Genomic DNA, 22,798 nt, shown 5'->3' on the forward strand with positions numbered 1-22,798 from the left:
AAAACCCAACATCTTTCATGACAAAAACACTCAGAAAACTAGGATTAGAGAGGAACTTCTTCAACATGACAAAAGGCAATTATGAAAAAACCACAAGAAATATCCCACTCAATGGTGAAATACTGCACAACAGGGTGGAAGTTAAAGCTCTCCCCCAAAGATTAGGAATAAGACAAGATATCCTCTGCCAACAGTGTACACGGTATTTGACATTCTAACCAGAGCAATGATTCAAGAGAAAGAAATTAAACACAACCAAATTGGAAAGGAAGAAGTTAAAACATCACTATATGCAGATGACATGGTCCTCTATAGAGAAAATTCCAAAGAATCCACATAAAGCTACTAGAACTAGTACACAAATTCAGTCAAGTTGCAAGGTAAACATGAAGGAGTCAGTTGAGTTTCTATATAAACAAGGTGAAAATTAAATTAAAAATACATATCATTTACAATAGCATCTAAAAGAATAAAATACTTAAGACTAATTTTCTTTCAAGGGAGGAGGGTTATGGGCTGGGAATCGAACCTGGGTCTCCCAGTTTCTACAAGTACTCTACCACTTGAAACACCCATGTATCCTTTAGTAATAAATTTAACCAAGGAAATGAAAAATCTGCTCACTGAAAACTACAAAACATTGCTGGAAGAAATTAAAGCAGACTTAAATGAAGGAAAGACACTAGTGTTCATGGATTGAAAGCCTTAACAGTAAGATGTCAATACTGCCTAAAGCAATCTACAAATTCAATGAAATCTCCATCAGAACTGTAGCAGCCTTGCTTACAAAAACGGAAAAACTGTCCTCAAATTCATACAGAATTCCAAGGGGTCCCAAAAACAATCTTGAAGAAGAACAAAGGTAGAGGACTCATACTTCCTGTGCTGGTTTGAAATGATGTATGTACCCCAGAAAAGCCATGTTTTAATCCTCATCCCATTTTGTAAAAGGTAGCCATTTCTTCTAATCCCTATTCAATACTGTATGTTTGAAATTGTAAACAGATCGTCTCCCTGGAGATGTGACTCAGCCGAGAGTGGCTGTTAAGCTGGATTTAGGTGGAGACATGTCTCCTCCCATTCAGGTGGGTCTTGATTAGTTTACTGGAATCCTATAAAAGAGAATGACAACAGAGAAAGCCAAGAGATTCTGAGAGAACAGAACGACATAGCCTCGAGAAGCACAGTCCATCAGCCAGCAACCTTTGGAACTGAAGAAGGAAAACGCCTCCCAGAGAGCTTCATGAAGGGAAGCCAGGAGAGAAAGCTAGCAGATGATGCCATGTTCACCGCATGCCTTTCCAGATGAGAGAGAAACCCTATTCGCCATGTGCCTTCTCACTTGAGAGAGAAACCCTGAACTTCATCAGCCTTCTTGAACCAAGGTATCTTTCCCTGGGTGCCTTAGATTGGACATTTCTATAGACTTGTTTTAATTGTGACATTTTCTTGGTCTTAGAAGTGTAAACTAGCAACTTATTAAATTTCCCTTTTTAAAAGCCATTCTGTTTCTGGTATGTTGCATTCTGGCAGCTAGCAAACTAGAATACTCATCATTTCCTTTTCCCCAGTGCACAGTTACCCTGGTAAAAGGCCGTCAGTCTCCTTGGAGAAGGCTTGGAGGAAGATTAACAGTATAAATTTGTGGCAGTGTAACAGGGTCCTTCCCCAAAGGGACCTGGTCTCCCCCTCGTTCAAGGGGCTCTGGGTCTGTAAACTGTCTCAAGTCCGGAAATTAATTAAGGGGCCATGACTCTGTGTTTCTGTAATTTAAGTTAGACTTCCGTTCATTTGACCTAGAACTCTTTTGTTTATACAGCTCAAACAAGAATTTAGCAGACTGCCCATCTATTGTACTTCTAGGTACCCTATGATTTACTAGCCAGTGCCACAAGTCTCTACAGGTTAGATTATTTTGACTACTGCTTTGAGTCTGCTGTCTATTATGATAGCCATGTCCACCTTGTCTTTGGCAATTAAGTGCTATCATCTGGCTTCTGCCAACTCGGGATCCGGTCATCCCCATTGTGTTTAAGGATTCCAACTCAGTGACAGCAGTTTCCACAGTAATATCTGACCTACAGAGAAGTGCAACTACAGAGCTCTTCAAGGATGATGGCGCTAGTCTCACAAATTTATTTCTCACTGTTCTGGTAAAAGGCGCACCCTCCGGACATTCCTGGGGTGTAAGAGCAGGCTTTCCATGATAAATCCACTATAACATTCCAATCTCTCTAAGCCTCTGGATCCCCTCATCTACATTATACTATGGCGGTTCTGGCAATTCAACCTCAGGTAATATCAGCCACCTTTTGATCCATGTTTCAGCCAACCATCCAAACAAACCGTTAATGCCTGTGTTAGATTCAGTTGTCAACTTTGCCAGGTGAGCATACCTAGTCTTGTTGCTGTGGACATAAGCCAACGGTACGTGAACCTCATCTGTTGCCAATTACATCTGCAGTCAGCTAGGAGGCGTGTCTGCTGCTATGAGTGACGTTTGACTTAATTGGCTGGTGCTTAAATGGGAGATTGCAACGTAGCACTGCTAAGCAGCTCGGCATACCTCATCTCAGCACTTGCAGCTCAGCCCAGGCCTTTGGAGATGCAGAAAGAAGTCACCCCGGTGAAAGTTGTTGGAACCCAGGGGCCTGGAGAGAAGACCAGCAGAGACCATCCTGTGCCTTCCACGTAAGAAAGAACCTCAGTGGAAAGTTAGCTGCCTTTCCTCTGAAGAACCAACAAAATAAATCCCCTTTTATTAAAAGCCAATCCATCTCTGGTGTGTTGCATTCCGGCAGCTAGCAAACTAGAACAATGCCTTTTCTAACCCCTCAAGCCATAACACTGAATTCAGAATCTCTGCTTAGTAGGCCTATATCAATAAATTCAGAGTGATCCAGCTTTATATTTCTCCTACCATTACACCACACCCTTAAAATCCATTGCCACACATATTCTCCTGATTTCTGTCTGTATAAACTGGAAAACTCATACAACTCTTTTGGAGTTTAACATACCTCCTCATGTGTGATACTTTGTACTTCACTTTTTGGGGCCTGTTGGGCCTTTAGTCTAGTTACAGGTCTGGAAGAAATTAGTTGTGGTGGGGGTGGGTCATGAAAGGAATTAGAAATATCTTCCAAGCCATTTGCTTCAGGGCATTCATTTGCAGTTTCATCTGGGAAACAAGATTAATCACTCCAGGGCTAATCCCTTTAGGTGGAGGTTGGGTGGCCAACTCCTCAGCCAAACTGGAGGTGGGGCAGCTGTGTCCTCAGGGCAGACTATTACAGGGTTTTCTAGAGAAGACTCAGGATGACCTAGGGTTTCAACCTCTCCACTGTCATCATTATCAATCCACATGTTGCCATTCCATTTTTCAAGGTCCCACTCCTTTCCAATTAATGCCCTCACTTTAACGGCAGACACCATGTAGGATTGAGATTTCAGTTTATGTTGTAAAGTTGTTACTCTAACAATAAGAGTCTCAGTCTGATTTTCAGATATCTCAAGTCTATGGCTACAGGAAATGACATTTTCCTTCAGAACACTCATAGAAACATTTACATTTGTCAGAAGGCACATAAGCTTCTCATTTGAAAGCTTAAGCCCACCCCTTTCACTCATTAATGTATACAGTGTATCCAACAACAACCAGCCAACATCTCTATACCTCCTATTTCCACAAAACTTCATAAAGGTGTCAAAAACATTATCGCCCAGAACCTGGCTTCATATAAGCAAAGCATTAGAAGAATCGAATGGTGATATTTTGACTATCTCTTCTGCCAACTTACCCCATGGATTGGCAGCATCATTCTGATTAGAGGAATCAGAATCCTTAATGCTTTTGAGTCCAGTTAGAGTAGAAAATCAATTGTAAAAACCCATTTTTAAGATTCTGTTTCTTAACAAGCTGTATTAGCTAGGGTTCTCTAGAGAAATAGCATCAGCAAGAATCTACAGATATAAAATATAAATTTTATATCTGTAGATATAAAATTTATAAAGCATGGCATGTAACCATGGGAAGGTAGAGTACAAAATCCGTAGGGCAGGTTGTGAAGCTGATGACTTCAATAGAGGGTCTGGATGAACTCCACAGGAGAGGCTCGCTGGCTGAAGAAGGAAGAGAGCCTGTCTCTTCTGAATCCTGCTTAAAAGGCTTCTAGTGATTAGATTAAGCATCACTCATTGCAGAAGACACTGCCCTTGGTTGATTACAATCGGAATCAGCTATGGATGCAGCCAACGTGATCATGATTTAATTCTATGAAATGTCCTCATAGCAAAAGAAAGGCCAGCACTTATCTAACTAGACAAACAAGTACCACCACCTGGCCAAGTTGACACATGAACCTGACCATGACATATGTGTTGTAAGAACAAGGAGAAATAGGAATCCTCATACATTGTTGGCAATGTAAAATAGTGCAGCTGCTATGGAAAACAGTTTGATATTTCTTCAGAAAGTTAAACATGGAATTATTACAAGACCTGGCAATTCTACTCCAACATAGCATATACCCCAAAGAATTGAAAGCAGGAACTCAAATGTTTGTACACTAATGCTCATCACAGCATTAGTCAGAGTAACCAAAAGGTGGAAGCAACCCACGCATCCATCAATAGAAAAAGAGATAAACAAAATGTGTTCTATCCATACAATAGAATTATTCAGTCACAAAAAGAAGCAAAGTGCTGGTACAAACTACAACATGGATGAACCGTGATGATATCATGTTGAGTAAAATAAGCTAGAAAAAAAGGACAAATATTATTTGATCTCACGTCTATGAAATACTTTGAACATGCAAATTCAAAGAGACAGAAAGGAGAATAGTGGTCAGGGGGTAAGGGGAGGGAGGAATTGGCGGTTATATCTAAATGAGTCTGAGTTTTGGTTTGGGATGATGAAAATAGTCTGGAAGTAGATAGTGGTAAAAATCACACAGTATTGTCCATGTTTTTAATCTCAAAGAATTGCATACTTTAAATATTAAAATTATTTTTATGTTATATATTTTTACCACAATTTAAACTTTTAAAAAATAAATAAATAAAAATAATAAAGTTACTTTAGTAGGCTTTCACAGGAAATGCTAAACTCTCTAACCAATAGAGATTTTGCCTTTTACTGTGGCTCAACCTATCTATTAATAAAATAAAAATTACCATATAACCTAAAAGTATATGATTAACTAGTTCAGTGGCAGGCAGCAGTTTATAAAATGCCACCAAACTGCTTGCAAAATTAAAATTCTAAGCACACTGTTCTGATGATTAACTCATTTCCCAATGAGTTACTGCAACAAACGCCATTATAATACTGAACAATTCTTATCTGAACAGACAAATCACCTATAAACACACTTACCAATAGGTATTACACCACTCATAACCTGAGTTTTAGGCTTTAAGGTGGGTAAACCTGCCTAATGAGAAATAAGGATACATGATATGAAAAAGAACAATGAATCATAAAATCTCCTGACATCAACAACACCAATAGGTCCCAATACCATGGAGCCCTGGTTAAAAACAAAGATATAAACAGGTAAATTTACTTCTGACTATGGCAGTACTATTATCTGAAGTCTTTAGGCACCTTTAAAAAGTTCTGCAAATGTTTAAAAATTACCCTATAAGAGAAAAAGTAAAATAGATGATTTAACAAATCAGAATTCCGGGAGCTTTATATCCTTAAATCTTTTTAAAGACGTAGGTCAGAAACAGCTAGAGTTTCAAGTTATCCACATTCAGAAGCTCTGTGCAAAAAAAGGGCTTAAGTTAACACAAAGTGGTATTGTGGACTCTATTTACAGCTGATGCTGAAATGTTATCTGGCCCTTCAGTTTGCCTGCTATTAAATAATTCTCAATATTCCAAGCACACCATCCACACCACCTGCACATACTATATCCTGCAGAAGAGGACTGAGGCAGGCTCATTTGAACCCAGCTCTGGCCACTGGCAATCTCAGCCAGAGACTTAATGACAGGACCTGGGACACCTGTTTCAGCAACAAAGCCAGGGCACTGGCTGAAGGTCAGCCCTGATTTCAAGTATTATAAAAAAACACAAGGACCTCATAAAATTGTAACCATTTAGACAAATGCCAATTTTTCTAAAACAAATATGAAACATCTTACATTTACTCAAGGTAGATATTGATGAAAGCATAATGCCTACATGGAAGCTAGCCTTCAAGAATTATAGGAATTTTCTAATATGCAGTTTTCCCAAATATCAATAAAAATTAACAGTCCAGACTCAATGATCATCTGCACGTTAATTCAATGTTCTATAAAGTTTTATAACTTACTAGAAAATCTAAGTTTCTTCAAATGTATTTGGCATATTCACATAAAACCCTAAAACTCTGAGTTAACCTAAAACATGCAAATATTTTACATTTAGTGTTTACTTAGGTTTTTCCCATAAAGATTGTAATGAAATTTTTTACTGGATTCTCCTTTTCACCATTTGAAATGTGTGCTATGTGCTTTTATAGGTATTACTTTTCAAAATAATTAAAATAAAACCAGTAACATAACAAAAACTTTGGTAAATACTACAAATATTTCTCATCACGCCACACTCCTACAAAATCATCCCCCAACACATTCAAACATACAATTATACAACCAAAATTATTTTTTATATTTCTTTCAAGTCTTTTTTCACATGCATAATTCTCACACAGTTATAACTGTAGTGTACATACAATTTAGTATGCCACTCTATTCATTTATATTCTAAGTACTAACCTAAATTGCTTTGGATTCTTTGTAATGATCACTTTTAAGGGCTACATAATAATCTTAAATGGACATTTAGTCCTTTTATCTGATACTTAGATAAGAAAGGGCAGGCAATGGTGGCTCGATGGCCTTTACCACCTTTCTTGTGTAGTCTACATAGAATTACATTCTTCCTATAAATTAGGTATTAAGTTGGAATAATCACTAGCAATGGCGAATCTTCCTGGGACAAGCAAACTTTAAGCTTTCATTAAAGTAGATATTTGATGTCCAAGACCTTCAATTTCAAAAATCTTGGATCAAAAAAGAGGTTTAAAGCAAGACATGTAATTATATCATTGTTGTACAAGGAAGCAAAAATATATCATATATTTTTACTTACATACACATATCCCGTAGGAAGACAACAAAATGCTTACAGTAATTTTCTCTGGGTGGTAGGATTCCAGGTGCTTCTTGTTTTTCTCTTCTTTTGCTTACTGGTATAATCTAGTTTGATTTTCTAAAACACTGAACATCTATTATAAAAATAATTAAGCTTCTATCCAATAGGATCTCAACTGTGTAATTTTATACATAGTTGACAGTGTGTGCATGTAATCATACACTGTCAGGAAAGAAATACACAAAAATGCCAGTGGCATTGTTTTCTGGAGGGTAGAATTACTGGTCATTTTTCATGTGTGTGTGCAGTAGTATATACTCATACACACACATCACTCTGTATTTTCTGGGATTTTTTAATAATAAGCATGTTACTTTTATAGAATGAAAAACCCATTTTTAAATACTAACAAAACTGCCTGTAATCTAAGTCCAGAACCAGCATATGGATTAGAAAGGACAGTAATAACTCCTAGTTATGTTCCTAGTGACTTCACCTGCCCACAAAGTGAGGTGCAGGAATGAAAAGGGAGACATCCTGAACACCAATGACTCAAGCAGCCACTTCCACACACACGTGCCGAAGAGGGCAGACAGGGCCTACCAAGATTACAAGGGTATCTGAAATTTCAAAGTGCAATGTCTGTAGATGGACCAAAGTGCCTATTGAAATGTACATGCTTAAGTGACTATAATAATAAAATGTGAAGATAATCTTTAAGGTTTTGATTAATTCCTTTGAAAAATAAAACAAGAAATCAGTCCTTCTTTGGTTGCTCAGATGTGGCCTCTCCCTCTAGGCGCAACTCTGCAAGGAAAATCATTACCCTCCCCACTATGTGGGACACGACATTCAAGGGATGAAAGTCTCCTGACAACGTGGGATGGGACTCCCACGGATGACCCTGGCCCTGCCACCATGGGATTCACAACACCTTCCTGACTAAAAGGTGGAAAGAAATGTAACAAAGTAAGGTATCAATGGCTGAGAGTTGAAATAGAGTCGAGAGGCTATTCTGGAGGCTACTCTTATGCAAGCTTCAGCTAGATATTGCTGACTGCCACAGTTTGCCAAACTCCAACCCTCAAGAACGCCTAGGGCTCCAACTGAGATTCCAGAAAAGCTTCATACACTAAGTTTACTTTCATGAAACCTATAATCTCTAGAGGGTTCCTAGGCCACATAAATCCTAAAACTCAGAGGGACCAGCCCTCCAAGAATATCAATTCATTCCATCCCCCTGTCCTATATTGTTGATACCACTTTTCAACATGAGAAAGTTAGAAAGTTAGAAATACCCCCTACAGATTGGAAGAAGGATCAAAGGAGAAGGAGGAGTTATAACGAAGAAATAGGATTTAACAAATGAGCATGACTGCTCAATCACCATACTGACACTTCTTTTAGCTTCCAGTGTTTTGGAGTAGCTAGAAGGAAAACCATGAAACTGTGGAAGTGTAACCCACACCAAACTTTGAAATCTGTACTGTAACTACTTGTTAAAAGGTACTTGGAAAATTGTGGGGTTTTTTGTATATATGTTATACTTCACAATAAAAATATTTAAAACGTAATTTAAAAAAAAACCCTTCTCTGGACACTCTCATAACTTATTTTACAATTTCTGCTTTATAGTTGGTTGGTAGTGCCTGTAAAACCTCAGTCCTCCCAGTATGAAGGGGTCATGTCAACGAAGAATCGCCAGAGACGATCATGGCCTTAAAAATACTCTATTCCAACTTGACACCTAATGCCTAGACATCATATCTAATAATAAATTCCTGCTGAATTTATCGTTCCTGCTGAGCTACAACCAGAAGATCCTCTGTAGTCCTCTTTTTCCTTTCCCCTGTTGACTCCTGTTAATATTGGGTTACATTACACCACACCTGATCTATCACCAGATGATGTAATGAAATCCAAACACACCATGACATTGCTAAAGAAAGTGGAACACAAAAAGCATCTGCAGTGTCAATGGGAGCCGTTTCTATTAAAAATTCAGATAATCCACTTACATAATTAAAAATGCTATCTTCATAAATCTTCATGAACAGATTACATAAAAGATACTGAACAGACCATCTCTGAAATTTTGATAATAATCAAGACAATCTAATTGCTATTATCAAGGACAATAATGTGACGGATCTAAGAGCCTCACGTACTCAGTATTTTGAAATCTCCAGGTGCAAAGTACAAAAACCCATGGTCTTTACTGCTATTATTCAGTTTATGTGAACCGTTCCTTGGGTTTTTGAAAAATCATGAATCATGTTTTAAAAAGAATCCTTAGCTTTTGAAGCCATAAGCTAAAATATTAAAAAAAAAAAAAAAAAATCCGGGGGTAGGGAGTTGGTTAGACAAAATGAAACAAGACTGCTGAAAATAACTGCTGAAGCTGATGGCTACAGGGGCTCATGAAACTATTCTCTCTACTCTTGTGTATATTTGAGAATTTTCATTTAAAAATAAGCATCAAATCCCCTTTTTAGTTTAAGGTATATTAGAGAGTTTAGCGGGAAGTGCCTGAAACTGTGGAGCTGTGCTCCAGTAGCCATGTTTCTTGAAGATGAAGTCACAGCTTTCACAATGTGACTGCGTGACTGTGAAAACCTTGTATCTGATCCTCCTCCTTTTATCTACGGTATGGACAGAGGAGTAAAAAATATGGACTAAAAATAAATAAATAGGGGGAACAAATGTTAAAATAAATAGAGTACATTGAAATACTAGTGAACAATGAAAGGGGGGGTAAGGGATATAGAAAAAAATGGGGGAACAAAGGTTAAAATATATTGAGTAGATGGAATTACTAGTGATCAATGAGAGGGAAGGGTATGGGGTATGTTACATATGACCTTTTCCTTTTTATCTCTTTTTCTGGAATGATGCAAATGTTCTAAAAAATGATCAATATAATACTATGTGATGATACTGTGAGCCATCGATTGTACACCATGCACGGAACGTTTGTATGTTAAGAATGTTCATATTTGTAGACTGTTTTGGTTTAATAATAAATAATAAATTAAAAAAATAATAGGGTGGTATATGGAAATCCTATATTTTATGCGTGATTGTTCTACAAACCCACAATTTCTCTAATAAAAATCTTTTAAGAAGTCAAAAAAAAATAAGCATCAGGAGGCAGAATTCTCCACTTTTCTCTAAACTACTTTAAGAGAGTATCTTTTCTTTGCTCCTTTGTGATGTATTCTGACATGAAACTAGGAAACCACACACCTGAATTACAATAAATGCAAAGCTAAACTTCCGCCACCCTATAAATTATCAGCTCCAAAACAACAATCTTGACTGCTCACAGAAAGCAAGAGGTACCCTCCACTTGCCATTACAGTGACAGTACAGTCACTTTTCCAGCTGTCCTTCTTCCTGAGCAGTGTGGGAGAAGGGACAAACGGAACAATGCCAGGGATACCCCTACACTCTTTCATCTTCCCCACACCCTGAGTCATCGAGGCCTCGCCCCCAACTTCAGATTCCACCAGGAGTTCTCACGGTAAAGAAGCAAAGAATTTTGACTAATTTCTACTTACAAGAAAGTTCAGCCCCAAATAGCAACCCAAACTTTTTCCCACTGTGATCAATAAGGGAAGTCACAACAAGAAATGTTTCAAACATAATTTTATGGAAGTCTATATAAGATAAAGCTTTGTAGGAATTTATTTTTTCTAACTTTTTTTATTGTATAGTATAACATATATACAAAGCAAAGAAATAAAAAAGCAATAGTTTTCAAAGCATTCTTCAACAAGTGGTTACAGGACAGATCCCAGAATTTGTCATGGGCTACCATACCATGCTCTCATCTTTTTTTAACGAATAACATATATACAAAAAAGCTATAAATTTCAAAGCACAGCACCACATTTAGTTGGAGAATATATTTCAGACTTTGACATGGGTTACAATTTCACAATTTTAGGTTTTGACTTCTAGCTGCTGTAGGAATATTTTTGAGTGATCACATATATAAAAGCAGAACCACGTATGAAGGATTAAGAGTCAAAAGACCTAGTTCTAGTCCCTGTTCTAGTGCTGACTAGCTGTAGGGCACTGAGAAAGCCTTTCTCAGCTTCCAATTTCCTACCTGCAGAGTGGGGTGATTCCTACCTGGATTTACCACCTCAGAGAACTGGGGGTATGACCCAATCAGAGTATACACAAGCACCATGCAGGCTGTGAAGGGCTCTATCGAACCCAGGAAACCTGGATTTTCCCAATACCTTTGCTGGATAGAATGAAGCAAGAGTGTTATGTTTGAAGAGGAAAAGATGCATCACGCTAGCAACCACCACCCAAGGACATTCAAGGTGTTCTCAGGATCAAAAGTAAGAAGGAAGAGCATGAGGGATCCCAGACTAGGAACCACAACCCATGTTAAACATACAGGAAACTCACGGAGGATCCTGGGCAAGGTCCTCCCACCCTCCACTGACACGATGATGGCGCTCAGGGGCCCAGCAGGCACGTGCACATCCTCTTGGACTGTGGACTCACAGAGGAGCCCTGCCAGACGAGGACCCAGACCGCTCTGCCCAACTGCGACAGTCCTTCTCTGGGAGCACATGATGGACTCCTTGTAAAGGACGCTATGGCTGACCCCTTAAACAGCAAGGTGTCAATTTTACCTCTTTCCCCAAAGACATTTAGACCTAAACATGCGTATGTGCTTCAACACCCACCTGACAAATGCTTATGTGTGAGAGGTCAATAAAATATGGAAGTCAGCCTTTTGGAATTTCCTACAGTTAGATATCTAAAAGTGAACACTGGAAACCTTCGTTTGTTGATGGCTAGGTTATCAGCACCTGCTTTTGTCTCCACCTAAACTTCGATGAGTCTGAGACAGAGGAGGACAGGATCTGGAGGCCCTGGGGACTGCCGGGGGGGGGGGGGGGGGGCCCTGCCACACTCCACTGTGAGTCACTGCAGGTGCCCCCCCCTCCTACAGAGGAAGTTGTCCCAGCTCTAAACCTCCAGCAGGGCTCTCAAGCTCATCCCCTTCTCTTCCACAAGGAAGGTACATAAGGGACTTTAAATTCCACGGACCTTCTACAAGCACGTGCTGTCTCCCAAACAAGTAAAGAAATAACTCGAAGTAGAGCATATGCCAATCATATACAGGAGTCTAGCATGGCTGTACAAGACACAGCAAAGCCGGCCTTCAGGATCCTAACTTAAGGGAGTTACTTCTGCTCCGCGCCACGAGCTCACCTTAGTGCCGAGGTGGGGGCAGGGGAGAAACTGACTCCCTTAAATACAACTTCGTTCTAAGGGGGAAGGGGGGCTCAGGCTGTAGTGAAATTCAGCCAGAGTGAAAGCCGAAACGACTTAAGGAAGAAGTAAGGCTGCGCTAGCCGCGACGGCGGCGGAGGGAGCCGGCCCAGCCATCACACGGCAGGCACGGAGCCCGCGGCGCCGGCCAGGCCCACCCTCGGGCCCGAGAGCGCTCTCGGAGGTACCTGCTCTGCCCCATAGACGGTGGCAAACTGGACGAAGTCCTCCATGCGGACGAAGCCGTCCCCATCGCTGTCCAGGGCGTCGAACACCGCTCGGAGGCGCAGGGCTTCCTCCTGACACCCCGCGGGCTCGCTGGGGACGGCGGGGACCTGGCCGAAGCCCGAGGGCTGGTCCACCGTGCCCGGACCCACGCCCAGGGCCAGCTCGCCGACGGCGGCGGAGGCGAGGGAAGGGAGGAAGGCACTCTCATGCCCTAACTGGTGGCTGCAGCCGAGGTCCTCTATGCGCAGGGACGCAGTCTCCGGGCAACTTTGGAGAGCATAACCTTCCGGCTCCTGGGTCCAGGACAAGAGCAGGCCGAGCTCTGAGGGCTGCAGGTCGGGGCCGGGGGCCGGGGCTGGGCAGCCGGCCGGGCCGGGAGGGTGCGGGGCACCGTCCGGACGCGGGCACGCGGCCCGGCTCTCCCCAGGGCAGGTGTCCCCGCCGACCCGCCGCCCCCGCCGCGCGTCCTCCCGGGCCTCCTCGGGCCGCGCCGGCTCCGTCTTCATGGCGAGGCTAGCGGCGCGGCGCGCGGACAAAGCGCTCAGGGCACGGGCATCCCCGCGGGGGCGGCGGGCGGGGACGCGCGGGGCGCCCGGGCTGCTCGCGCTGGCGCTCGGGCCCTGCTCCGCGCTCGCCCATGTTGGCGCCGCCTCAGCTGCCCTCGCCCCGGCGGCGCAGCGGGCGCGGGCTCATGGCGGCGGCGCGGAGGAGGCGGGCGCCGGAGGATCCGGACAGGATGAGGAGGATGAGGAGGCCGGGGGAGGATGAGGAGGCCGCGGGAGGATGAGGAGGCCGGGGGAGGATGAGGAGACCAGAGGAGGATGGGGAGGCCGCGGGAGGATGAGGAGGCCAGAGGAGGATGGGGAGGCCGGGGAAGAATGAGGAGGCCGAGAACCGAGCCGCTGAGGCGCCAGGGGAGGATGAGACGCCTGAGAAGACCAAACGCCGCCGCCGCCTCTGCCTCCCTGGGCCCGCCCCTCCGTCAAGCGTGACGTCTGGCACGTCGCTGCGTCTTCCGGCCACGCCTCTTTCCGGCCTGGTATAAAAGCGGGTGCCCAAGCCACCTCCGCCTGCTACGGCGAGCTCCGCAGCGTGGTCGTGTTATGCTGGTGTTGTGTCCTTCGTGACCGCGGCTGCGCGCTTGGTGCTTGTTGCCGCGGTGGGCCCAGGGCGGCCCACACACCTGGCGGATGAGCTCCCCAAGGGGCCGTGGACACTGAAATGTGCACATGACCCAAAGGGACTGAGGCCTGTCTGCCGAAAGCAAAGAACGAAGTCCTAGAAAGATGGGGAGCAATTCCCGGAGGGAGAGACGCCCACGGGTCCAGGGTAGCCCTGCGTGGCGCTGACCGTCCCCGCAGCCGACCGGGGCTACTTTGCAGAAGAGCAGAGCGAGGCTGAGGGGTGCGCCGGGGCAGTCCCGGTGGGGAGCGGCCCCGAACGTGCTCTGCTTCTCGCGTGTAGCCCAAGCAGTGCGCGCGGCCAAGAGGAGTTTCCATCTTCACAGGTAACAAGTGAAGATAGATGTGTCCAGTGTTGCAGCCGCCGTGGCTGGCCTAGAAGGGACAGCTGTTCCTCGAGGCGTCGCTGCCCTCGGTGGGGCACCCTTAGCAAGCATCGGCAGGCAGCTGCCCGGCCCCAGGCGAGGTGCTAAATTTAGGGTGTAATGAAAGTAGGGACTAGTATTTTTATCCTTCCGGATACGGCTTCATAGCAGCTTGGCAAGAACCAAGCGGAACGGAACCTTGCTCTGCTTCCAAGTGGACTGACAGGAGCCGTGTGCTAATTAACTGGTTCATCGCAGGACAAAGTCCCGGGCGACACCGTCCAGCACAGGACGCGCGCCTTCCCGGCGGTGGAAGGTCAGCGGTAAGGAGAGTGCGCGCCGGCCCCCGCCGCCCCGCGCGTGCGCTCTGGGCAGAGGCGGTGTCGAGGACGAGCTCCTGTAGGAAACGCTTAGAGCCGACAAATTCTTCGAGACGGACAGCACAGCGGGGGTGGGGGGGGGGTGACTGCTAAATGAGCTCTTGGTTTGGGAGGATGGAAGTAGGAAGGAAATAGATGGTGGTGAGAAGCACAGTCCTGTCGGTGTACTTGCTGTCAAAGAACTGTCCACTGAAAATGGTTGACTTTTATATCATGTATATTTCACCACCATTAAAAATAAATATATTTAAAGCCCAGTGTGCAGGGTACCAGATGTGGTGAGGTTGCCGTTAGGAAAGGCCAGGCCTGCGGACACTATACCTGGTCTTCCCCCAAGCCCTGCCTGCTTTCCTGAGGAAACCACCGCGTGCAGAGAGCAAACCGCCTGCAGTCCGCCAGCGTCTGAAGCTCAGCCGATGCCTGGAAGCAGAATCCAGGCGGGGGTGTCGCGTGGGCAGGAAGAGGCACGCCCGCCCTCCCCCCCCCCCCCCCCCCCCCCCCCCCCCCCGCCCCATGGGTGGCATTCGGCCGTGCCCGGCCACGGGAAGGGCTGCGCTCCCCCCGCCCAGGCGCCAGCTCAGTCAGTGGCGTTTCTCAGCAGCATCACCCCAGCACGGGGGGAAGTAGCCAGGTCAGTGGCCAGCAGCAATGCCGCCCCCGCGACACGTACGGTCTCCACCCACTTTTGCCCTTCGGAGGGCTGTAAAAGGGCTCTCGCAGTCACACCTATCCAGTCACACCTATCGTGCAGCTCCTGTGGTGAGCATTTCCTTCCATATTTACTAGCCAGCTGGGACTCCCCTCTGCAGATTGCCCAGCTGCATCACTTGCTGGGTTTTGTAGTGGGTACTCTGACTTTCTGTTTGGAGAAAACCCTCATCAGTCGTAGCTGCAAATATCTTTCTGGCCTGTGACTGTTGGTACCTGTACCTGTTAATAGCAATATTAGTCACAATTTCCAAAAAGTCAAAGCAACCCAAGTGTCTGTCAACAGATGAATGGGTGAACAAATGCACAGCAGGGTATTATGCAACCATATATAGGAAGGAAATTCTGATACATGCTAAACTTGAATGAACCTTGAAAACTTGTTAACTGAAATAATTCAGACACAAAAGGACAAATGTATGAGCTCACTTATAAATATAAGCCCACTTATAACCTAGTTATATGTGCATATCCTAGTTATGAGTGTATATCCTAGCATATCCTAATTATAAGCATATGCTAGTTGTAAGTGTATGAGCTCACTTATAACTAGGATATGCACATTCAAAGAGAAACAAGATTATGGGGTACCGGGGTGTGGGTGGGGGGTGGGGACTTAATGGGTATAGAGTTTCTTTCTGGGGTGGTAGGAAGTTTGGGTGTAGACGGCTGTGATGGTAGCACAACCCTGTGAATGTAACAACACTGAATTCTGTGCTTGAAATGTTATGTTGTATATATATTACCAAAATAAAAATTTAAACAAATGCATAACACATATAACAAAATAACTTGTGACTAGAATATATAAAGAACTTCCACAACAGGAAAAACTAAGAACTCAATATAAAATATGCAAAAGACCTGAACAGACACTTCACCAAAGAAGACACACAGATAGCAAATAAATACATAAAAAATTGTCAGCATTGCTAAGGAAAAACAAATTAAAACTGCAATGAGGTACTGCTTCACACCCACTAGGATAGCTAAAACTGAAAAGATACAGCAGACCAAGTGTTGGTAAGACCATGGAGGAACTCGAACTCTCGTACACTGCTAGTAAGGACAGAAAATGGTGCAGCCACTTTGGAAAACAGCTGGGAGGTTCTTAAAAAGCTACCTATACACCTACCACATGAACCAGCCACTCTGTTGCAAGGTGTTACCCAGGAGAAATGGGTAAAACAGCCATGCCCATCCAAAGACTTACTTGCACATGAATGCTCCTGCCAGCTTTACCTGTAACAGCTAGGACCTGGGGCAGCCCAAATATCCATCATCAGGTGAGGTGCCCACGCAGGCGACACCACCAGTCTTGGGCCCATGCTCAGAAAAGAGGCCAGGCAGCAAGAGGAGACAACCTCCACGGCTGTAATGATAAGGCTTCTAGAAACTGCAGACTCACCAGTAGTGGAGGTGGGGAGGGAAGGTAGGGGAGGGGGGAAGGGACCCCTGAGGCAGGAGGAGATTCGCAAAGGGAGCAGCTGCCTAAGATTCAGCAGGCAGAGCTCACCAGGCTGCAGCTGGGGTCTGTTACTTACATGCAACAAAGCCATAGAAACCGCCTGCCAAATGTTTTTCATTTGCAATTTTGAAACTACACAAACATTTCACATTCAAGGAGTTAACTTGGAGACTGGTCAACGGGAGGCCTGGGTCACTGCCTGCCCAAATCCCCCCATGGCTGCCAGCACAGATGGCTACTCGTGTTTGCCGATACTTTATTCATTAGGACAGATGTTTTTCTCATCTTAAGATTCGGCAAAGTACATTTTTCCAGTACAAAGAGAACCTAAGTTTGTAAGGACTGAATTCCCCTGTCAGGCTGAGGTTTGACGGTTTTCTTATTTTAACATCTGCCTCTGAGATCGCTGACACCTCTCTAGCTCCCGCGAAACCAGGCACCTCGCGGAGGTGACAGGTCCTTACCGTGTCCCTGGCACAGGCTGTGGCGCAAGGCGAGGGGTCCAGAACTTCCCTTATGTAGCCAAGAAGCGAGGCTTCTGGTTCGCATCATCGTCCTCCCAGTTGTGTAAAAGCCCAAATTCCGTGAGCCGGTGGAGAGCTCGTGAATCCTGGGCTCCGGGCAGTGACTTCCCACGCCTTCCTCAGGGGCCTTCTGCTCCGCCGCTGTCTTGTCTCCACGCCTTGGTGCGCGGCTGTGCGGGGGGGGGGCTCCCCCAAAACGTGGAAACGCAGCGATCCTCCAAGAGCACCTTTCGTGGGACCTCCGGCTCCCCCCCACCCGACTCCTCGCGGGAGGGAATAAAATCAGCACAGAAACCATGAGGGGTTGCAGACACCCCAGCCCCGCGGACACGGTGGTCTGGGCGGGTAGGCTCCTCGCGGCTCGGCCCCAGGGAACCGCAGGACGAGGACTGGGCGGTGGGGGAAGAAACTGCTGGACCTCCAGGCGCGCCCTGGCGATGTCCTTGGGACCGTACCCGCCACCTCCTGCCCTGACTCAGGCAGCAGGTCCGCTGGGCAGGGCGGGGCTGGGCAGGGGACAGCGGCCTGGGGTAACCAGCCCCCCACCCCAGGACCGCACACGGAGTCATTAAGGAATCCACACGAGACAGCAAGTCAAAGCTTAACAGGTTTATTGAAGACAGAGAAAAAGAGAGGCCAGTGAAAGGAAAGAAAAAAGGCTCCCATTCTTTGTTCGGGGACCTGTCTCCTGAGGGAGGGTGCTGCCCAGGGCTGGGGGCACTGGGAGGTGAGGTGGAAGGCCGAGTGACTTGTCCTCCCCTGCCCCTGGGGGCCGTGCTGCTGCCAGCGCTGAGGTACTGCAAGACCTGCGTCCGGCTGCTGCAGATGGCAGCCAGAGAGGATTTGGGGAGGACCCAGGGAGGACTTGGGGAGGACTTGGGAGGACCGGGGATGATCTGGGAGGATTCAGGACGGATTTCACGATGATCTGGGGAAGACTTGGGGAGCTGTGAGAGCAGCTTCAGCAGGCCGGGCCGTTCTGCCCAAGAAAATCCCTCCTGGGCCACCCACTTGCTACCTGGGACTCAGGGGCGGGGAGGCGTCTCTGGAATGCTCCCCTCTGCAGACCAGGGCACCCCGGGGGCAGCAGGGGTACGTCCCTTAGAGCTTTGTGGGGCCGACCACCATGTCCGCCAGCCCCAGGGTGCTGTTCTGAGAGGCCAGCCACATGCCACCATCGACCACCAGCACGGTCCCAGTGATGTAGGAGGCGAGTGGGCTGGCCAGGAAGAGCGCACTGTGTGCGATCTCTGTCTTGTTCCCCACCCGCTGCAGGGGATTCACCTGGATGTAGGAGCTCCCAGTAGCGAGGGCGCCTGCGAGGGTGGAAGGGGCAGCAGGCAGTGCTGTCACAGACGGGGACATGCCCACCCTGGTGTCCCTGTGAGCCCTGGCCCTGCGCTCCTCTCAATGCCACATAATGGAACGGGGGGCAGGAGCAGCGCTGAGGCTGGCAGAGCAGAAAGCAGCTGCCACACAGTCAGCACAGGGCTCTCCATTCACCAGCCGGCTGGGATTCTGGAAGCTTCCGTGGGCCTCCCTGCCCTGGGCCTGGCTCCCACATCCCGTCAGGACATCCCACAGCCAGGCCACCCCTGACCTCTAGGGAGTGGCTGCTGAGGTCCGGCAGAGGGCCATCAGGTCAGCAAGGCCGCTGCAGGCACCGCACCAGGACGCTTAGCAAGGGACACAGCCATAAGGCGCCAGCCCTGGGCCCTGCAGGCGGGGGTCCCCCTGGAGGCGCTGTGGGCTGGGGAGCCCCTGCGCGAGGCATGGGCCATGCAGAGCTCTGAGGGCCTTACCCAGCCGCCGAAGGCCCTCAGTGCCGCTGATGGGGCCGGGGGCCAGGCTATTGACGCGGATGTTCCTGGGGCCCCACTCCACAGCCAGATGGCGCGTCATCGCATCTGTGCAGGACAACAGGCCGGGGACGTCAGCTCACCTCTGCCTTCCAGGGCACCCTGGGACACGCGGGGGCTCAAGATCCATCCCAGGCTCCAGCCCTTGAGGCGTTCTGGGCGCCCGTACCCACGGCGGCCTTGGCAGAGCCCGCATGCACCTGCAGCACCTGCCCACGCCTGCCCAGGGTGGCAGTGATGTTCACAATCACCCCTCCGTGCTCCTGCAACACAGCAGGGTGCGCCGTGGGCAGGGGCCCAGGGCCGGCGGGGGGTGGGGGCCTGGGGCGCCAGGGGCCGGTGCGCGGCGGGGCCTGCAGTCCCCTACCTGGAAAAACTTCTCATACAGCACACGGGACACATTGAAGGTGCCGGCCGTGTCGATGTCCATCACCTTCTTGAAGGCGTTGAAGGACAACCTGCCGGCGGGACACAGGAAATTCCCGGCCGCCCCTGCAGCAGGGAGAGGTGGCAAGAGTGCTGGCTCCGGGCCAGTGGGACACAGGTGGGCAGGGGTCCTGGGGGCAGCGTGAGCAAGTGGGCCCATGGCCAGTTAGAGGCACAGACCCCGGGGTGGGCAGAATTCCCAAATGACAGAAGCCAGGTGGCACCGCTAACAGAAGTTTCTGCAGAGTGACCCCACTGCCTCCACACTGCTTCAAACACTGGGCACCAATGCCAGGCACCGGTGGGGAAGGGACACCACAGGGATTGTGGGGCCCTATGTCCTATAAATCCAAAGCTGTGCTAAAAAGTTGTCCATTATTCTTTTCCTAAGGGATTTCATGTCACGAGTTTCTGTGATGTTAGAAGGTGAGTCGATCAACGTTCATGGCGCCAGCCGAGTGCGCGGCCGGAGGGAGAGGCTGGGAGAGGCGGGGGACCACGTGCCAGAGCGCCCGGCCTTGCCGACCCCCAGAGCCCTCCGTAGGCAGTAGCTCACCATTAACGAGAATGTCCACTTTCCCAAACTCCTTCAGGGCCGCGTCCACGGCAGCCATGACGGTTGGGGGGCTGCACACGTCCAGAGATAAGGGGAGGCACTGCTGGCCGGTGGTGGCGGTCAGCTTGCTGGCAGCCTAGAAACCAGGCGGGCAGAGGAGCGTGGCAGGCTCCGTGACCTCGCCCAGGACGCACATCCCTCTAGGTCAGGTCGGCATCTGTGGGCTCCCTGGCCTGTTGCTGTCCCCATGCTCTGGACTACCCGGCCACGACCCTGCCTGCAGGTGGAAAGGGCCTGGCCAGGCTCCCCAGGCCCCAGAGCCCGGCGGGCAGGACTTGCGGGCACCCTCACCAATGCAGAGCCTGAGGTCTTTCTGGAACCAGGTTGCCCATCTGACTGATAATTAGATTTAAAAACAAGGCAAGAGGACCTGGAGGCCGACAGTCCCCCACGTGAGGGGAGCCTCAGGACCCCAATCTCAGGCTCCATGTCCCACAACCATGTGCAGAGTGGGGCAAGGAGAGACTTCTCACCGTTGACACCCTTGACTGGCTCCTACTGGCGATGACTGTACGGCAGCCGTGCCTGTGGGAGCAGAGGACAGCGTGAGAGGGCAGGCCACAGCCAGGGAGCGCTCGACAGCCCCCTCCTCAAGTTCCCCAGCCTGCAGCCCTGAGGTGAGGGCATGGCTGGCACAGGGCGACTGTCCCTGCCTGCCTGGGGATGTAGCCCTGCCTCGCTCCACGCCCATGTGCGGGCTGCCCCACCGGCACGAACCGCCCTCCCCCTGGCAGAATGGGCAGCGGCAGCTAAGCTTGGCTGAGTCCTCACAAGAACCCTGCAGGCAGCTGGCAATGTGGTACCCCAAGCCAGGAGCCCAAAGCACGCAAAGAGCCCACCTTGGGGGTGGGGTCCGGCATCTTGTGTCTTGTATAGAAAGTGGGGCTTGGGGATAACTGGGGAAGGGTCCCTAGGATATCAACAGACTCCTTCTGCCCCCACCCCAGCCTAGACACCTGCCCTGCATGGCATTGGGAACATTGCGAGACCCCAACCCCAGCCTGGAGAGACCCATCCTACCCTGGCCCAGGTAGAGACACCCCCAGCCCCAGCTGACACAGGATGTCCCTGTGCCCAGCCCGGCGGGGGCCCCTAGCCCCGACAAGGCTAGGCCCTCCGCCCCTGGCAGAACATGTTGAACTTGGTATTGTGCAAGTCAATTTGCTAGTATTCCTGTTACGGTCTCTTCCAGGTCACTGAAACACCCTTGGGCCCTGCGGACCAGCCCCTCCCCCACCTGTTCCCCTTTGTAGGAGTGGCCCTAGTCATGCAGTCTCCACCGTGTCCCACCTCCCTCCGGGGTTGAGCCCGCCTCCCTCCGGAGTTGAGCCCACCTCCCACGTCCGCAGCCCTGGACACTTCCAGGCCCTCCCGGAGGACGAGGGTAGGGGTAAGGGGCATGGGGCAGAAAGGGTCCCACTGCCCCAGCGGATTCCAGGTAGGGTAGAGCTCACCGCATGAAAATCTCAGCAATCCGGAACCCGATCCCGGAGCCTCCGCCAGTGATAAAGGCCACCTGGTCCCTGAGAGAAGAGAAAGGGCCCTTTGCAAGGGCGCCAGCGACCTGGGGGAGGGGCGCCCTTCTCGGACTTTGCCCCTCTGCGCCGGCACCCACGCCGGGTTCCAAGTGCTGACCGCGAGCGTCACCGTTTCTCCAAGAAAGCAGCGCGGTTTGAGCCGCGGTCCCCGGCGGCGCTCGGGCCGCGGCGCCCCCTCCTGCCTGCACCCGCAGCCTAACCCAGGCCCTCCAAGACGGCTCTGGGAGTGTGCAGCGCCCTGGGCCGGGTGTCAGAGCGAGCTCGCGCCGGGGCAGGAGTGCTGGGGCCCCCGGCGTCTGAGCGTGTGGCCGGCACGGGGTCCCCCCACCCCGGGGCTCACCGGAGCAGGTCCGGGCAGAAGAGGTAGCGGTACTCGGGGAGGCAGTCGTCCTCGCTGACGTCGGGCGGCGGCTGCGCCATGGCGCTTGGGGCGGGCCGGGGGCGGCGGGGACGGCGGGGACCTTCTCGGACCGGCCGGGGTAGCCTCAGGGGCAGCAAGGAGCAAGCGAGCGATCCAGTGCGAGGCCGCGGACTACGAGCCCGGCGGTCAAACAGGAGCAGCTGCCCACCAAGCTCCACCCCCAGGCCGGAGGCCCCGCCCCTCCCCGCCCGCCCCACCCCCAGGCCGGAGGCCCTATCACGCCTCGCTCCCCCGTCCTCCGGGCCCTGGAGCTCCGCCCCCACCCCGCCCATCTCAGGGCCCTCGGGCCGCCCGCCACGCCCTCCCCGCACGGCCTGCTGGGATCGAAAACTGTGTGAGCCTTGAGCGCAGGCGCAGTGCGTCGCGGCCCCAGCGGAGGGGCGGCTCGGCTCGTGGGGCAGCCCCGGGCCCACCTATCCATTCAGAGGCCCTGGTCGGGGCCGCTCGGCAGCTAGAGCCCCCGAGTTGAAGGGGACGGACACCTTATTTTGCCACTGTGACAGGACAGGAGGGAAGGGGAATAGAGCCAAGCCCCCCAGTGGCCAAAGGCCCCCGCCCAGCGCACTCCCAGAGCCCCCCGTTCGGATGAAGGTCAGGCTCTTGGTCCTGTGCAGGCTCGGCAGCGCCAATG

General features: G+C 49.4%; 2 protein-coding genes across 4 annotated transcripts in view; both read right to left on the reverse strand.

Annotated features, from left to right (window-relative positions):
* RAB11FIP3 (RAB11 family interacting protein 3) overlaps window positions 1-12,803 on the reverse strand; it is a 116,599-nt gene extending 103,796 nt beyond the window's left edge. For all 3 annotated transcript variants that reach the window (XM_077142321.1, XM_077142320.1, XM_077142319.1), the window contains exon 1: window positions 12,642-12,803. In XM_077142321.1, coding sequence (XP_076998436.1) covers window positions 12,642-12,686 — 45 coding nt within the window. In that variant the 5' untranslated portion in view covers window positions 12,687-12,803. The remainder of the gene's footprint in view (window positions 1-12,641) is intronic.
* A 5,098-nt stretch (window positions 12,804-17,901) lies between these two features.
* On the reverse strand, window positions 17,902-22,299 carry DECR2 (2,4-dienoyl-CoA reductase 2). The gene is made up of 8 exons (XM_077142324.1): window positions 22,087-22,299; window positions 21,663-21,731; window positions 20,682-20,733; window positions 20,149-20,284; window positions 19,534-19,658; window positions 19,336-19,429; window positions 19,110-19,214; window positions 17,902-18,623 (listed from the first exon to the last, which is right to left on the reverse strand). Exons 1-8 carry the CDS (start codon window positions 22,164-22,166, stop codon window positions 18,409-18,411), a joined length of 876 nt encoding a protein of 291 aa, XP_076998439.1. The 5' UTR covers window positions 22,167-22,299; the 3' UTR covers window positions 17,902-18,408.
* Between the last annotated feature and the right edge of the window lie 499 nt (window positions 22,300-22,798).

This window comes from Tamandua tetradactyla, chromosome 23 (assembly GCF_023851605.1).
Source record: "Tamandua tetradactyla isolate mTamTet1 chromosome 23, mTamTet1.pri, whole genome shotgun sequence".
Taxonomy (NCBI): domain Eukaryota; kingdom Metazoa; phylum Chordata; class Mammalia; order Pilosa; family Myrmecophagidae; genus Tamandua; species Tamandua tetradactyla.

What these genes read in the sequence shown, in the direction of transcription:
- DECR2 (XM_077142324.1), bottom strand. Translation starts at nt 22,166, where the DNA reads ATGGCGCAGCCGCCGCCCGACGTCAGCGAGGACGACTGCCTCCCCGAG. An exon ending in TGTATGAGAAGTTTTTCCAG is followed by an intron (nt 19,430 to 19,533) that starts GTAGGGGACTGC and finishes GCTGTGTTGCAG; the next exon opens with GAGCACGGAGGGGTGATTGT. An exon ending in TGAGGGCCTTCGGCGGCTGG is followed by an intron (nt 18,624 to 19,109) that starts GTAAGGCCCTCA and finishes CCACCCTCGCAG; the next exon opens with GCGCCCTCGCTACTGGGAGC.